Below are 18826 nucleotides of genomic sequence, written 5' to 3' on the forward strand. Positions count from 1 at the left end.
TATCCCAATAATAAAAACCTTTAAATAATGTAAATTATAAACGTTCCATATTTTATTTTTAGTATTGCTTTAAACTTATATCCACTTTCAATAAGTTTATATTTTACTAATTGTTAATTATATATTTTATCATTTTAAAGTATAACTTTAATGATCGATCAATTATGATATTTTTATCATTACGTAAAACAATCAATACATGTTAAGTTAAATTTAACAAGAAGGTTACTTAACATAATTGTGTTGTCGGCAACTTCGGTTTGTGAAGTATTTCTATTTATAATTTTAGCAAGTAAGTTACTAAAATGGAGAACCGGTAATCGGACCATGTTATCAATTCCGGTTCCGACGGTTCTAATGTTCATCCCTAGCAATGAGGAATCTCTTGCATAATCATCCAATATTCATTTTGTGTAGAACCCAATACAATGAAACTATCTAAGTTGTTTATATACTCCTGAAAAATTATTGCATAATGTTCCTAGTTTTCTAATAACTCGTATAATTCTGAACGGATTTGATCCTAATAATTTTGACTATAACCGAGGGAGATAGTTATTGCCCAAAATCCATAATTTCCATCACCCTCCACATCTTTAATGTTTGTAACGTATGGATGAAATTCATTTAGAATTTCACTCATAAGTGAATTTGAATAAAATATTGAAGGTTGTTGAAGTGAAAACGTATTGTGCCTGTAATCACACCGAAATAAATATGGGTTAGTTATTGTAAATGTAGGATAACTTAAATGACCATAAATATAAATATAGTTTTATTATTTTGATTACATCGAAATAAATATAGAGTATTTATTATAAATGTAAGATAAATTGAATGACCATAAATATAAATATAGTTATATTATTTGGATTTGATTATAAATATAATCATATTTTAAATTTATTATAAGGACGCTCTTATATAATTTTACGCATGTAGGATCGTAAGATTATAGGTATGATCATATGATTGAGATCCAATCCGATCCTACCTTTCATTGATATATATATATATATATATATATATATATATATATATATATATATATATATATATATATATATATATATATATATATGTTTTGTTTTGCAAATGAAATTCTTTTACCATTTTATGTCTTTTACCCTTTGCCAAATTACCGTTTATCATTTTGTGTTATGACTTATGACTAATTAATATTTTGAAGTTTTTATAACTATTGAACAAAAATTGAATGTTTCAAATATTTTTCATGTTAAAACTATAAATTAAAATTATGTTTTATTTTGTAGGATCTTAGGATCTCGATCCTGATCTTGCAAACCCAAAAATGATCCTATGTAGGATCCCGATCTTGACAACCTTGTGTTTGCTGTTTTTAAAAAACACTTAATTTTTTTTATTAAATTATGTTTTATATAATTATTTAAAACCTGTTGGTCTTACATAATAATGTATTTAGACCATTCCCATTCATGACTAAAACTAAAGTCGGTTTCAAGAATAATAATAAATAAATGAGAAATAGGGACAAAAGCCACCGACGGAGTGGGCACATCTACCACAAAGTTGGTATTACTTTTCTTTTTTTTTAATCCACATGTCCTCCTATAAATTAACCATTAGATTTTTAGGATAAAATCATATATTTAATAAAATCTAACATTATCCACTTTAAACCGGAAACGATGAGCTTATATTGAAGTTGACGATCAAAATTTAGAATATTCTACTTAACGAATTGCAGACCTATCCAGTTATATGACTAATAGGGCACAACTTCGTAATAGAAAAGTTCATAACATTTTGAAAAACAATTTAATTGAGCATATATGGCAAAAATTTGACATTGATGTATAATTATGTAGTTTGCATCTTCGTATCTATAATCTTGTAAGTTATGTTTTAATTGTAACTTTCTTTATTTATTTTATTAAGGTTGTTTTATAAATATAAAATATATTTTTTAGTTTTATATTTAAAATAAATAATTTATTAATAGAACTAAATTAAATGTTTTTTAATAGGAAAAAAAATAATCTTAAAATTTGTTACTTATATAATAAAAAATGGTTTGAGTTGGTTTGCTATGGGTGTAAAAAGTTGGGTTTAGTTGGGTTGAGTATGTGGAAGAGAAAGAAACTATTTAATTAATGGATAATTTGGTTGGTTTTAGATTTGAATGAGAGAAGTCTTACGAAAACGCACTGGATCGGAGATGTTGGTGATGGTGGAGAAATCTGTTGTGGCGGTGGTATTTACAAACATTGTTATGATATTACTCATATTTAATTTTTTAAAATTCAAAAAATTAGCAATCTAGGGTTTCTGATTAATCTGTGCATAGCCGATTGATCTCTTAATCATAATCAACCGACTAGCTAATGTTGAACGTTTTTTATAACCTTGATATCATGGTTGTCAACATCGCGATCCTGATCGTAGGATTGTACGATCCTACGATCCCAGGTATCAAAAACGATCTGGATCGTAAACGGATCATATTTAGGGTTGGATCGCATGTAGGATCGTAAGATTGTAGGTTGGATCGAGATTCGATCCGATCCTACCTTCTCTTGATTTTTTTTGTTGCAAATGAAAATTATATTTACCACTCTATGTCTTTTACCTTTTACCAATTTACCGTTTATCATTTTGTGTTGTGACTTATGAGTAATATTTTGAAGTTTTTATAACTTTTAAATGAAAAAATAAATGTTTTAAATATTTTTCAAGTTTAAAAATTATAAATTAAAGTTACGTTTTATTTTGTGGGATCCTAGGATCCTGAACCCGATCTTACAAACCCAAAAGCGATCCTACGTAGGATCTCAATCTTAACAACCTTGCTTGATATATATATATATATATATATATATATATATATATATATATATATATATATATATATATATATATATATATATATGAGACGGCCTACGTTAGGTTCATACGAGACAACCTAATTTTATGAGATCGTAAGACCAATTTTTAATAGATGGAATATTCTAATATTCTAGTGTTTATAAAAATAAAATGTGTAATATTCTAATATTTAAAAAACAATAATTTTAACATATTTTATATTAAAATATTCTGAAACATATAATGTTAGAATATATTGCGTATTTTATTTTTACGAACAATAAAATATTTGAATATTTCACTAAAAAAATTTAATCTCAGTCTCACAAAATTATGTTGATTTTATATATATATATATATATATATATATATATATATATATATATATATATATATATATATATATATATATATATATATATATATATATATATGTTAAAAGTAGTTTTCTTTAAATGAAAAGGTGGAAAATCAAATATAAAGTATAAATAAAAGGGCCAAAATTGTAATATTTCAATCAACCTGTCTATGTCTACGTAGATAAGAAAACAAAATAATAATAATAAAAATAAATATAAAGTAAAATAAAACAAAAAAAATAGAATATATATATATATATATATATATATATATATATATATATATATATATATATATATATATATATATATATATATATATGAAAGTTAGGAGTAGTAAACTTCTTAAGAGTTGGGTAAGATTGTCCCGAAGGTTATTTATGTTTGTTCTTTTTTCTTGTCAACTTTTTTTTTTTTTGTTACTTTTTGTCCTCCAACTTACGTTGGTTTTAAAAAACTATTTACAATATTGATCTTTGGACAAAGTACACGAATGGTCCCTATGGTTTAGTGTTTGTTACGCGCCTAGTCCCTAACTCCATTTTTTAACCATGCCAATCCTTAATAGTTTGGTTTAGTGCACGGATAGTCCCTCATCTAACATTCCGTTTGATTTTGGAGTTAAAACCCCCACGTGCCTTGCACGTTGAGGGGTATTTCCGTCATTTTACTTATTCATCCTATAAAAACCCTAGATCAGTGCATCCCCCTTTTCTTCCTCTACGTTTGTTCTCTCATTTCATCTCTCGTTTCTTTAATGGACAAAAAATCAACAATGATGAAATGTAATTGCAGGCAACCAAGTGTTATACTGACATCATGGACCGACGACAACCCCGGAAGGAAGTTTTATGGCTGCACAAAGAAGGTAAGGTCGTTTTGATTCTAACTCAAGCTTTTGTGTGACAATGACCGCAAATCTGTTGGATTTGAACTTGACAGGGACCTAAATGTAAGTTTATTGGATGGGTTGATGAGGAAGGATGTGGACGATGTACTAGGATAATTCCAGGGTTGTTGAAGGCTAAGAACAAAGTTGAAGCTGAGAATCGACTGCTGAAGATAATCATTATTTTAAGTTGGGTGTTCATAGGAATCATTATTTACAAGTTGTAGTGCTTAAGAAGATCCAACTAGTATGCTATGTCTGATGTTTGTCTTTTTTGAACTTATTTTGACTTCTATGATCCATCTAGTTGGTTGTTGTATGTGAATTTGAAGTGTTTTGAAGTGTTTCTGGAATGTATTTTGATTAAGTGTTTGTGAATTTGATAATATTTTGGTTAAGTGTTTCATTAAGTGTTTTTGGAGCTTATTTTGACTTCTATGAGCCATGTATTTTCATCAAGTGTTTCTGGAACTTATTTGGAAAAGTAAACACTAACAATTGACAAAAACAACCAATAACATATGCTAACAATCGACATAAACAACCAATAGCACAAGTGGGATTTAATAAAGGGTAATTTAGTTTCCATACTTTCCATAACATAGTTTCATACATCAACAAAATGGTTAATAGTTTCATACATCAACAAAATGGTTAATAATTTCATACATCAACAAAACGGTTAATAGTTTCATACATCAACAAAATGGTTAACCAAAAGAAACATAATTTACCCAAAAGTGTTAACCATAAGGACACAGTTTTACCAAAAAGACACAATTTAACCAAAAGAACTATTAACCAACAAAATAAACTTTCACTAATAGATCAAGACAATGTCATCAATTTCCCTCAACCAGCTTTTCCTTTTCCCTTACCAGAACCACCAGGACCACCAGAACCACTAGGAGCATTAGCTTTTTGTCCCTTACAACTCCTTGCATTATGACCAATGTTGTTGCACTTTGAACAAGTAACCGACTGAAGGATTCTTGATGCACTATTACCCTTCACCATGTCATCAATTTCATAAGCTGATTTTCTGCGTTTCTTCTTTGGTCTACCAATTGTGACATGATGTTTAGGAGGAACCAAAGTTGTTGGACACACAGACTTTTCCCACATGCTTCTCCCATTAATGGGCTCAATTTTGAATGAGTACATCTGTTTCCAAGTTTTTAGCCAATATACCTCATGCACCCAAGTTTCTGGTATTCCAACATCCTTACTATTCTTCCTCATCTCCCATATAGTAGCAACAGCATGTTTGCATGGCATCCCAGTGAGTTCCCATTTCCTGCAGGAGCATGTTTGTTGAACCACATCCACCGCGCATTGGTCCATCCAAGGGCCACTTACCTGATACTTACCATTTCCACAAAATACAGATCTATAATCTTCTGCCTGTTTTTTTATATTTTCCAAAGTCTGCATAGCTGTAGGTGTCAAAGGACCAGTACATTTCCCAATGGCCTTTTCTACATTCACAATCTTCTTCATTAGATATTCCCTAATGAACTCTAGGCAAGTAATAATTGGTTTATCACGACCCTCATTCAGTTTTCCATTGAATGTTTCACACAAGTTATTAAGAATCACATCAGAATGTGCTCTCCCTGTCCAATCACATCACTTAAAGTCAATTAAATAAAACTACACAAACCAGGAAAACATACAGAATGTTATTAGAGTTAAATATTATACCAGTGAAATGGGACCTAGACCAGTGCTGAGGTGGTATCTTCTTAAGCCACTCATAACAATCCTTGTTTAATTTCTTTAGCTCTTCCATGCCTTTGTTAAACTGTTGTACATGTGTTGCAGTTGCACATGTCCATAAGAGGTCTTCGAAAGGTTTACCCCTCCATTGCTTCCTCATGTTATCCCGAATGTGACGAACACAGTAACGATTTTCAGCACAAGGAAACAAGTCCGCAATTGCATTTAGAATACCCTAACAATCATACATAGATTTTGTTAGTAAACAATTTAGAAATAAAGTAAAAAAAAATCTATGATTTTAGTACCTTTTGTCTGTCTGTTATAAAAGTGAAATTAGAATTGGTATTCAAGCCAAGATCCTCCCCAAGACAACTCAAAAACCAAGTCCATGAACTGATGTTCTCTGTTTCAACCACCGCATATGCCAATGGATATGTGCCATTATTACCATCTAGTCCCTGCATTTTATGATAAATAACAATCATGAATAGATTTTTACTTATTTTTATGTATAACAATAAGTAAAAGAACCATAACTAAAACTTACCACGGCTGAAAGAATTTGTCCTGGAAATGGACCCTTCATGAAAGCACCATCAAAGCCAAGAAAATCCCTCTTTCCAGCTGCGAAGCCTTTCTTTAAAGCTCCCAAGCATATGTAAATGCGTCTGAATGTCCTCGTTTCACTGTGTGGATTTCCTTCGCTTTCAACATCAACCCTAACAGTCGTATCTGGGTTACGAGTTTGCAACTCAACAATGTAATCTCTGAGTAAACTATACTGAGTAACGAAATCTCCTTGCACAAGGTTTAGAGCCTCAGATTTTGCCCTAAATGTTTTCATCCTAGAAAGATCTACCTTAAACCTCCGTTGTAGCTGTTCTTGCAAAGCCCTAATTGGAACAACAGGGTTACTTTCAACCTGTTCAACAATTTTAGAAGAGAGGAATTTATACGTACATGCTTTTACTGTTCTAGTTTGAAGACATTTATGGACTTTGTTGTACGTTTTAACTGTCTAGTTGACATCTTTTTTCCATTTACTAGCTAATAAGACCCAAGGACATATTTCTTCTTCATCGTTGACTTCTACATTAGGCCCAAGCTTTGGTATTGTTCCCTTACAAACCCATCTCACTCTATTCTTGTCATTTTTTTCAAGAGCCAGCTCCCTTCTAGTCTCTATGGCATGGAGTTTTACCTTATCCTTAAACTCCTTTGCTGAACCAAATTTTTGAAAAATATAGAAGGGTTCACTAACAAGTGCTTCATCATTCTCATGTGCCCTTTGAATTGCTCTTATTGATTTCTTTCTTTGACCATTAATCCCCTCATCTGATGATGAATCAGATGCTAAAAATTCAGTGTTAATCACCTCTAAAGCTTCATCCTGTGTGCCTTCATCAACCACAGTGTTAGACGACCCTCCAACCCATTCCACATCTTTGTCGATATTCATTTCAAAATCTTGCATATCCACATTAATATCATCCAATATATTTTCAATGTCCACAAAAAAATCACTATCATCACTTTCATCATTGTCACTCTCTAACTCACCAAACTTACCAAAGTCATTAGCATCATTAACCAAGTCATTCTCCATATGATCAGTGAGAGTAGCATCATTACCCAAATCATTCTCCATATGATCAGTGACAGTAGCATCATTACCCAAATCCTTCTCCAGATGACCAGTGGGTGTAGGATCATTACCCGATTCTTTCTCCATGTGATCCATGTCATCCTCCAAGTCAACAGCAGGTGTGCTATGCCACTCCAGGAACAGTGTCTTTGAACAAGATGGAGGTTCAGTAATCTCCGTTATACGAACTTTACTGTGGGTTGGGGACATTAAATAGGTGTGCAGAGTAGTTTTGTCATGCTCTATATATACCTCAATTAACTTATGCTTAGCCACAAAACTCCCCAAATAACGAACATCTTCATCACTAGCTAAAGCGAATAACCCAAAATCTAAATCGCCTAAAGGCCTTTGAAAGTGATAGTAAAGTGGTTTACCTATTGAAGCATACCCTAGGTCTTCCATCATCTCATCAATGTCATGAACGGAAAAGGTATCAATGTCCAGTAAATCAACAAATGTTTTCTTCCCACGAATATACTTCCTTCCAGGAAAGCTTGTAAACTCACCTCCATGGTGCATTCTTATTGAAAACATTGTCGGATGTCCAGCTGTAGAGGAGAGAATCGTTTTTAGCTAACAAAATTAAACCTTTAACAGTCAATATCATTCAAACGAAAGTCAATCAAACATACCATAACTTTGATCAACGTCGATTTCATCCATTTCACCACGAATGTGCCAAGAAACCATTGCAATTCTTTGTTCTTGCAATCGTCGATACTAGGGTTTTCACGTAAGGATTTTGCACAAAGTTGTGTGTTTTTTTGGGTATACGATTGTGTAATGTAGAGTATGATCGTTTAATTGAACGCATCGATTTCTTAAACTGGCGGTAGGATGAATAAGTAAAATGACGGAAATACCCCTCAACGTGCAAGGCACGTGGGGGTTTTAACTCCAAAATCAAACGGAATGTTAGACGAGGGACTATCCGTGCACTAAACCAAACTATTAAGGATTGGCATGGTTAAAAAATGGAGTTAGGGACTAAGCGCGTAACAAACACTAAATCATAGGGACCATTCGTGTACTTTGTCCTTGATCTTTTACCTTTATACTTTTGTTCATAAACAACTCTTTCACTTTCGTTTGAATTTTTCATAACTATCGCATTTTGTTACATATTATTAGTATTTAGTTTTTGGTAGAAATGGTCGCTAATTATTATTATTATTATTATTATTATTATTATTATTATTATTATTATTAGACAAAATTACATGATTGGTCCCTATGGTTAACTAGATTTAACACGTTGAGGACAACAATGGAAACCGAAATCACTCTTTTACTCCTAATCCTTTTTTTTTATTAATTTATATTTCTCTTTTTGGTTTTAAATTAATGTTTATTTATTAGAAAATATCCACCCAATACCATAAAGCCACCCACTAGTTGTCATCACCACCACCACCACCACCGTTAAAATTACATAAATGGTCAATATGGTTTGCCCGTCGTCACAAATTCAATTCTTACTACTTTAAAAAACCAAATTACCCTTATATTAACGGACAAAAAACAACGTTATATATTTTCCGGATTGGTTTTCCGGTCGCTACCATACATGGTAATAAAGTTCAATTTGTGATACTATGTCTTTATTTTCCTCATTTATTGAAAGAAATAATGATTTAGATTTCTTTACTTATGTAATTAGATAACATTGTTTATCTTCTTTTACTAGATTATATAGATTATGGAAATGATTCTTAGCAATAGTAAACTGGCGGATTTTTTTTGCAAAAATGGTCCCTCAACTATATTTGAGTATTTTGTGTCAATATCCAGATTTTGATAGTATCTTTTTGGCCTTCAGGTTTTTACCACAAATCTTTGGTGCATTTAACATTTTCGCCATTAAATTCAAAACATTTATATTTTTGCGTTTTCATTAAATTTTTCTGCTTTTTGGCTTTTGCCACAAAACTTTAGTGAGTTTGACACTTTTAGTCCTTATAGTCAAAAGTTTTACATTTTTGATGTTTTTGCTACAAATCTTTTATGAATTTGACACTTTTCGTTCTTGTACTAAAAACTTTTACATTTTGATATTAAAAAAAACCTCATTTTGAATTTTGTCATCATATTTTCCCAACATTGGCAACTTTAACATTATTGTCACAACATTTTTTAATTTTCGCCAGCAGTGTCCATTTTTTTGGTTGTACACTTTTGAAATCTAATTTTAGGGGTTGTCGACTTTCTCCCCTATTTGTGGTGATTTACAATTTCGGCACATATCTTTTAAAGTTTGATGATTATTCCCAAATTACCTCAAAAGTGGTGTAGCCGTGACCTCTTTACTAGTTTAATTATTAATAAATTAATAAAATAAAATGAAAATAAACAATCAATCGTATCATAAAATCAATTTTAATCATTTCATACTACCTGGGTATTTTAATCATTTAATAATGGAAGGAGTAATTAAAACATTACTTAGACGAAGTGTACGATAAAGATTGGGTAGCGGAAGAGAAGTGTGTCCCATTTTAGTTATAGGTATTAAAGATCCGTCACCAACTAATACAGAGTCGGAAAAATTACTAGTTTTATAAAAACAAAGTTAAGTTTACCCGCATTCGGATGAAGATGGTCGGTGGCACCGGTGTCCATGTACCAACCAGCTTGAACCGGATCATTTAGCGACATAGTATTGAACATTTGAGGTAGTCTATTGGGCTCCGAAGGTGACTGTTGACCATTTATGGGCCTTCTGTGAGGGGAAAGTGGTATTTGGCTGTGAAAAAAATTGATGTTGTGCACTTGCCAAAGACTGTTGGGCTGCTGCGTTTTGTGGCATGAGTTGTGTCGGCCCAATTAGTTGCTGTTCACTTGGGCTTGGCAGTAGGCCTTGCTGAAGCGACCCACTAGGTGGTGATTGAAACCATCCGAGAACCTAATTACCTCTAGCACCTTGAGCACACTGTTGCCCACCTCCATAATAGTTAGCACCACCGCCATGCTGAGATCTGCCACCAAAATTGTTGTAATTAAATCTTCCACCATTATTGCTATATCAACCACCTCCCCGACCACCACGACGTCCACCTCGTCCCCCACGGTAACCCCCGCGTCCTCCGCCATTGTTGCTATAAGTGCCATTAGTGTTCGGAGATTGAACCGTGAGCGCGCTCAGGGAAGACGAGTGATCAGTATGTGTGATGGCCGCATGATATTGCTCATCTTGAAGCATTTGCTCGACTTCACTTATTAAAACCGATCTTGCATCCCAAAACGATAAAGGTTGTCTATGTTACGGATGTTAAAAGCAATATACCTATATTTTTGTGGCAGTCCATTGAACATGTATGCAACTAAATTCGCTTCAGCTACCGGAGAATCCATGTGTTCGAGACGATCAGCAAGAGACTTGATTTTATTGCAATAATAGGTGATAGTGGAATTACCAAGGGAGATGTTTCGAAGGTCACGGTCGATCTGGATAACCTTGGAGGCTTTGTTATCACTAAAGACTTTTTCCAGAGTTGTCCACACATCATAAGTAGTGGATTGTTTTTTGAAAATCATGTTGAGAAGAGATATAGAAAGCGTGTGTGACAACTGCCAATTCAGGTCATTCTTGGACTCATGCATCTTTATAATAACCATTCATGCACAACATGTCATGACCTAGTAGTATAAATTAGGTCAAAAATCTTGCATAAACTAGGATCCAACTAAGGTCTAGGACTAATATACTTGATACTTACAATTCTAGTAAGTTGCTTAGCTACAATAGGAAATGCCAATACTATAATTAGAATAAGCTTCAAACTTTGTTATAATTGAAATAGGGTATAAAACTCTAAAAATAAATTAAAACACTCTAATTATACTTCAACATGTTGTTGAATACCAAACAATGTTCCAAAAACCCTAAAGAGCCAAAAATCCAAAGTTATAAAATATAAAGCTTAAAAACTTTATAAAATTTGGCTATAAACTTCCTAGTATCAAATTATATTAATCAAATTATGGATTATACCAATGAACTAGAAATATAAATTACAAGTATTAATCATAAATTATTTGTTGAAAACAAGATTTTTAAATAAATCAAATTGCTTAATAAACATTTTATAAAAATGAATGTTTTTATATAAAATATGGGAGGGAAGTTTATAAAGTTTAAAATTTAGGAGAGAGGAGGCCAAAAGGCATGCAAAAACCGGCCATCACCTCTCCCCATGCCCTCTCTCTTCCCCAAAACACAATCATCAAGCCTAAACCCTTACTCCACCTCTTCCACTTCACTCTCTCACTTCACTCTCTTCTTCCTTCTCTCTAAACTCACGAAAATCCTCTCAATCCTCTGCAAAATTTCCAGATTTTGAATCCCTTGAAGTGTTCTTACTTCTCTCAAGATCAAAACCAAGGTAAACAACAACATCTTCTTCCATAGTTTCATGGTTAAACCTCTTTTTCTTCTTAGTCTTCTCTACTTTTCGGATTCTATGCCTTTCCATGGCTAGAAATCTTTATTCTCCCCTTGTGGTTTGTAGATTCTCACCATAACACAATGCATGTGTTAAAGATGGTGAAAATCCGGGATCAAACCCATGCAAGGAGTGGAAAAGAAGCACATATGATCATGTGACATCAAAACATAATATTTCATGTTCTTCTCCATTTCTTGTGTGTTCATGCATGAACGAAAGCATTAAACCATTTCTAGTACATCTTGGATGCTCATTCATTCCATGCATGTGTTAGAAATCGGGCCTTACCAAGGACATGCATGATGTTCTTATTGAAATACCCTAAAAATGCACACAAGCAAACATGCAATCTGCCAGATTATTTTGTTCGACTTTGAACAGTCATAACTCAGTCATTTTTTAACCAAATCATGATATTCTTTTTGTATTGGTTAGTTCCACGAGTTAACTTTCAAACCCAACTGGTCTTACTGTAAAATATTAAATATCCGATTTTTGGCAGATTTTACAAAAAGGTTGCGCATACAGCTCTTTTTCTGTGATCACTATTTTTATCTTGCTTAAACAATGGTCTTAAACCCAACCATAAATCTTAGGAAAAATACCTTAGAAACTTAACATATCTAGTGAGTTATGGTTGAAATTTCGTGGCTTAAAACCTCACTGAATGGGCTACAAAAATTCATGAACCTCAGCCACATCTACACTTCATGCATTATTGCATGCAACTTTTCTTAAATTGTTTGGAATCATTACCCTCATTTCTCTTCTGAATACATTCTTAACATTTTTACTTTTGAAAGCCCTTGCATGCATGAGATAATCTGGAAAATTTCAAGAGCTTTTGTTATTTATTTGATTTATTAGAATTATTGCTAAAACCAAGGGCATAAATCATATAAAATACTTCCAGAGGTCAATAAATCCTAAATAAATTCATGGATGATACTTATGGGGAATAATGACCCCTCACCAAATTTCAGCAATTTTTGTTACTGTTTCATATGATTTCTAATTTTCTTTTATTTAGGACATGATAAATTACAAAACCACTTTTTAGGATGTGAAAATTTTATCTAACAATTTTCGCATACCTTACTTGTGATGGGTGACTCAAGAAAATAATTTCAAGATTTTTCATCATGTCTAGCTATTTTTCCCAATTTTTGGTAATTATAATGGCTTAAAAATGGGAAAAATAGTTCTGATTATCCAAAATTCATGAAAATTTGCCAGGATATCATATTATATAGTAGGAGGTTACATAAAAATTTTGAATATTTTTCTCCACTGTAAACTATTTTTCCCTTATTTTCTAAAGTTAATTGCACTAAAATTCACTTAAATATACGTAAATACCCAAAACCAGTTTATACATTATGAAAACCACTTTTGATATTTTTCCCAAGATATTTATACTGTAAATGATGTTACAAAAATTTATGGTAATTTATTTTAACTGTTTAATAATATTTCTTTAATTAATGACTATTTAAAGAAATAAAACAAGGAAAAATACAAATAACCACTGAAAAATATATTTTATATTTTTCCCAGCCTATTTATGTATAATAACAATTAAATAAAAAGTTTGGGTAATTTTGGAAACTGTTTACTATTTATTTCAATTTTTATTGAAATAAATGCTCAAAAATTATAAAATATAATTAAACAGCTTGGAAATCCATTTTTATAATTTTCCCAGCTTAGTGTTGTGTATTAACAGTTAAATAAAAAGTTTGAGAATTTTTATCCCTCGAATACTATTTTTCGTGAATTTATGTTGTTATTGAGACTTAAAATTTGGAAAATTAACCTTCCAAGGTTGTAATTAATCGCACGACTTGTAAAATTTCAATACATCAGAAAAAGTGTAACAAAATGATATAAATCCAATACTAAAACATAAATTGGCATTTCCCTATATGTAGAGTTTAGTATATTAGCATTAGATATCGACATGGAAACTCACTAGTGCGTGTGTTTGGTGTCGTAGGATCCCGGTAGTAAGACGTTGGTGCATCCCGAAGTACCGCTTGTGTCTACACAAAACATCGTGAGTATTCACGCACTCCCCTATTTTCGTTTTTTATGTTTTGGGGTGGAAAAGCATGTCCAGAAAAACTATTGTTTGCATGTTGTACTTAAATTGAATTGTATCAAACATGATTGCTATTGTATTGCTATGTTTCTTTATGTATGTCTATGCAACACGGAACATGAGAACTTATCGTACAAAGGCCCTTCCCTTATCTCTAACCATTAACTCTTTGAGCCAATGGTCGTTATGGATAGCGCTATTAGGAATTGACAACTCCTCACTCGCCCGAATCGCTGGAGTGCATGATACCATATTCATCTATGGAACGATAAGCATAGATCTCGATAGGGCTTCAGTCATAGGTTTGGTTGAGACTCATTGTTTGCTCATACACATACAAACTCGTTTCTCGTTATAGCAATAAACTTGTATTCATTAATAGCAATCAACTTGTTTATCATTGAAGCAATGTACTTGTATTTACGAAAAGCCTTATTGTACGCTCGATTTTATAAACTTGTGATACTCACCAACTATTTTCATAGTTGACGCTCGTTTTACATGCTTTTTCAGGAAATAATTAGTAAGTGGATGTAAAGATTCATCATCATAGAGCATGCTGCATCGTGTTGAAGCTATTATGAAGCTATATTTTGAACAATGTTATTTTGAAAAACTTGTATTTTGTTCTTTTGAAGCTATGGGTTGTAAACTTTTAAATACTGCTATGGTGATGTATCTTTATCTTTTGCAATGAAACCGTTATCGCTGTCATACCTTGCGTTTCCGCTTTAGCGGGGTGTGACAGAAGTGGTATCAGAGCTAAAGTTATAGAGAACATCGGTTTTTCTTTAAGAAAACACAACCTATAACTAAAACTTACAAAGAAATTCCTTTTACATCAAACATATTACAAGTATAATTAGGTTGGGAGTTGTATTATTGGACCTTGATTAAACATAGCCTGATCACCTATGTTTAATTAAGAAAAGATTTATACAAAGCTTGAGCTAATTATAATGGGAATATGTTCAACAAAAATATTTGAGAAAACCTTATTTAAAAATTTCAAAAGGTTAATTTTGGTGTGTGTAAGCATTGCATATTATAGGCATGCATTGTCATTTATTTCATATCTCATTAAAACTATGTCACAGTCCACTATGTCAAGATCGTCATCTTCCCGCGCTACCGCCTCAGCCGATGAATCCGGCTACGTCACTGTTATCCCTCGACGTAATCCCCCCGCCTCGATAGAAGAAGACCCATCAGAGGATACGGAAGATACTGGGAACTCGGTGGAGATCAGCAATGACAACGCCCCGAGTCAACGACGCGAGGCATCACCGACATCGGTGTTGCCACAGCCACCGCTCTATGGACTTCGCATTCGGAGGACAGCGAGGAAGAGTGTCCCCATTCCAGGAAGGATACCCGCCAGCACAGCAGGACATGGCACGGCAGGACCTAGCGGGGTAGGACCCAGCGATGCAGGACCAAGAGCATCCTCACCTCAGCAAGTCATAGGGATACCTGTCCGACAGCCAGGTATGACCCCGGAGGAGTCCCGGAGATTGCAGTCGATAGCAGCAGACCTACGTCACAGTCTCGCTGCGATAGCTGGGCATCGAGAAGTTTTGGATGAAGTTTTAGCAGGAATGGAAATCCTGTATCAGCATTCGATGGAGACTGCTAACACTGCTAGTGCTGCTAGACGAGAGGCAGGTCATGCGATGACAGCATATTATGTGTTTGGTGGGCTGTTCCTGATTGTGGTGTTGATGCTTCTTGTTGGGATAGCGATTGGCTTTTGGTTCTGATTTCAGTATTTTGTTTTATTTTGTTTTGAAATGAAAACCCATGTTGGGTGTCTTTTGGGAAAAATATTTAAAACTTTATTTTGAGATTGACGTATTGGTTTGGCTTTAAGATTATTTCAAATGGTAATGAAAATTTTTATTTTATGTTTGAAAACTTTTACTATGAGGTCAAACCCTAAAATTTATTTGGTAAATGGTTGAATAAAAGAGATTTTTCTTTTCTCTCCTTTCTCAAATCTATATGCATAGTATTAATGCAACCCATTAATTTGACAACACTTACGGTTTTCAAAATGGTAGTGAAATACACATTATACATTATTTTATGTATTTATACGTATTTCTTCTCCTGTGTCATAGAACCATGTCAGGAAGGCCTAATCGCGGGCGCCCACAGAACGAAACGCCCGATGTTGCTCAAATGGTAGCACAACAACTCATGCAAGCAATCCCAAACATTGTCACTCAAGTAACTGCAGGACTTAATGCTAACCAAGGAAGTAGTGGAGGAAACCGGGGAAACAATGAAAGAGAATGCAACTACAAGTCCTTTATGGCCTGTAAACCTAAGGAGTTCCATGGAAAGGAAGGTGCGGTTGGGTTACTGAAATGGATTGACAGCATGGAGTCGGTCCTTCATATTAGCAAATGCCTCGAGCGCAACAAAGTTGAGTATGCATCTTGCCTATTCCAAGATAGGGCATTAACCTGGTGGAATACTCTAGTGCAAACCCGAGGCCGTACAGCAGCATATCAGCTAACTTGGGAAGACCTAAAGAAGCTGCTGATAGAGGAGTATTGTCCCAAGGATGAACTTCAGAAACTTGAATATGAATTCTGGAACCATTCTATGGTTGGAACACAAATAGAGAAGTACACAGTCCGATTTCATGAACTAGCAAAACTAGTACCTCACATGGTTACTCCTGAGGAGAAACGGATAGATCGTTACATCTGGGGTCTGGCACCAGAGATTCGGGGAATGGTTACCTCAGCAAACCCAACTACCATTCAAAGTGCAGTAAGCCTAGCAAATCGACTAACCAATGATGTGATAAGGATGGGAGCATCAGCAAAGGAAAGCTCTAGTAGCAAGAGGAAGCCAATAAATCAGGGAGAGAAGAAGTATGGAGGCAAGTCAGGGAGGGAGCAGAAAGTCTCAAGAAACTTTATGGTAAGAGCCCAGGAGCAAGAACCAGTGAAAACTCAAGGACAAGAAGTGCAGGAGCGAAAGCAGTACTCAGGGCCGCTTCCGAAGTGCAATAAGTGTAACTTCCATCACAAGGGAGCTTGCCCGGTGTGCCAAAACTGTAAGCAAACAGGCCATTACTCGAAGTATTGTAAGGTGAATAAGGAGGGAAAAAGGACATGTTACGAGTGCGGGAGTATTGATCATCTCCGTAGAGCATGTCCTAAACTGAACAATGGACCTGGTAACCATGGACAAGGCCAAGCCAGGCAAAACTTTCAAGGAAATCAAGTTAGACAACCAAGAGGTGTAGCCTTTGTGATTGGTGCAGAAGAAGCTCGTCAGAACCCTGAAGTGATAACAGGTACGTTCCTCCTGAACAACCACTTTGCATCAGTAATATTCGATGCGGGAGCAGATAGGAGTTTTGTTTCTTTAGCATTTAGACCGTTAATTGGCTTGAAATCGGTAAAGATGAGGATTGCATATGCTATTGAACTTGCTGATGGGTATGAAATTAGGGCTAGTGATATAATTCCTGGTTGTACTCTGAATTTAGCTGATAAACTCTTTAGCATTGACCTAATTCCTATAGAGCTAGGTAGTTTTGATGTGATAGTAGGGATGGATTGGTTATCCAAAAATAGAGCAGACATTGGTTGTTATGAGAAAGTCATCAGAGTGCCTCTCCCTAATGGAGAAACCCTTATCATACACGGTGAGAAGCCAGGAAGAAGTTTAAACATAGTATCAAGCGTGAAGGTTCACAAGTACCTGAAGAAGAATTGTATTGCATGCATGGCCCATGTGCTAGAAAGAGAACCTGAAGCTAAGCAACTCAAGGAGATTCCAGTGGTTCAAAACTATCCCGAAGTATTTCCGGAGGAATTGCCCGGTCTACCCCCTTATAGACAGGTCGAATTTCGGATAGACTTAGTTCCCGGAGCGGCACCGGTAGCAAAAGCACCATATCGCCTTGCACCATCCGAGATGCAAGAACTATCCGGACAACTTCAAGAACTTCTAGACAAAGGGTTTATTCGACCAAGTTCTTCACCTTGGGGAGCCCCAGTGTTATTCGTCAAAAAGAAAGATGGTTCGTTCCGAATGTGCATTGATTACAGAGAATTGAACAAGTTGACAATCAAGAATCGATATCCCCTCCCTAGAATAGATGACTTGTTCGATCAGTTGCAGGGCGCTTCCTACTTCTCAAAAATCGACCTTCGGTCAGGGTATCATCAACTAAGAATTCACGAAGAGGACATTCACAAGACAGCGTTTAGAACCCGTTATGGACATTATGAATTCTTAGTCATGCCTTTTGGACTAACGAACGCACCCGCTGTATTCATGGATTTGATGAATAGGTTCTGTAGACCATACCTAGACAGGTTTATAATTGTCTTTATCGATGACATACTTGTTTACTCGCGGACCAAAGAAGATCACAATAGACATCTAAAGCTAGTGTTGGAGCTGTTGAAGGAACAAAAATTGTATGCCAAGTTCACTAAGTGTGAATTTTGGATTCGGGAAGTACATTTTCTTGGTCATGTGATCGGTGAAAGAGGAATCCATGTAGATCCAGCTAAGATAGAGGCAATCAAGAAATGGGAGGCCCCCAAAACCCCGACAGAAATACGACAATTCCTAGGATTAGCTGGGTACTACAGACGCTTCATTGAGAATTTCTCTAGGATTGCTCAACCATTAACATCTTTGACCCAAAAGGATAGAAAATTTCTCTGGGAAGAGAAACACGAAGAGGCGTTTCAAATCCTGAAAAACAAGCTGTGCAATGCACCAATTCTGGCTTTACCAGAAGGATCAGAGAACTTTGTGGTGTATTGTGATGCGTCTCAT

The 18826-nt window shown here is 34.4% G+C and overlaps 2 protein-coding genes across 2 annotated transcripts; both read right to left on the reverse strand.

Annotated features, from left to right (window-relative positions):
- Positions 1–4726: 4726 nt before the first annotated feature.
- On the reverse strand, positions 4727–6789 carry LOC145032797 (protein FAR1-RELATED SEQUENCE 6-like). Its single transcript, XM_078981725.1, has 4 exons — positions 6365–6789; positions 6123–6275; positions 5800–6049; positions 4727–5711 (listed from the first exon to the last, which is right to left on the reverse strand). The coding sequence occupies exons 1-4, from the start codon at positions 6659–6661 to the stop codon at positions 4948–4950; spliced, it is 1464 nt and encodes a 487-aa protein (XP_078837851.1). The 5' UTR covers positions 6662–6789; the 3' UTR covers positions 4727–4947.
- Positions 6790–6835: 46 nt separating this feature from the next.
- LOC145030388 (uncharacterized) lies at positions 6836–8164 on the reverse strand. The gene is made up of 2 exons (XM_078978765.1): positions 8098–8164; positions 6836–8013 (listed from the first exon to the last, which is right to left on the reverse strand). The coding sequence occupies exons 1-2, from the start codon at positions 8153–8155 to the stop codon at positions 6836–6838; spliced, it is 1236 nt and encodes a 411-aa protein (XP_078834891.1). The 5' UTR covers positions 8156–8164.
- Positions 8165–18826: the final 10662 nt, after the last annotated feature.

The sequence above is a fragment of the Lactuca saligna genome, chromosome 2 (genome assembly GCF_052625555.1).
Source record: "Lactuca saligna cultivar CGN05327 chromosome 2, ASM5262555v1, whole genome shotgun sequence".
Lineage (NCBI taxonomy): Eukaryota > Viridiplantae > Streptophyta > Magnoliopsida > Asterales > Asteraceae > Lactuca > Lactuca saligna.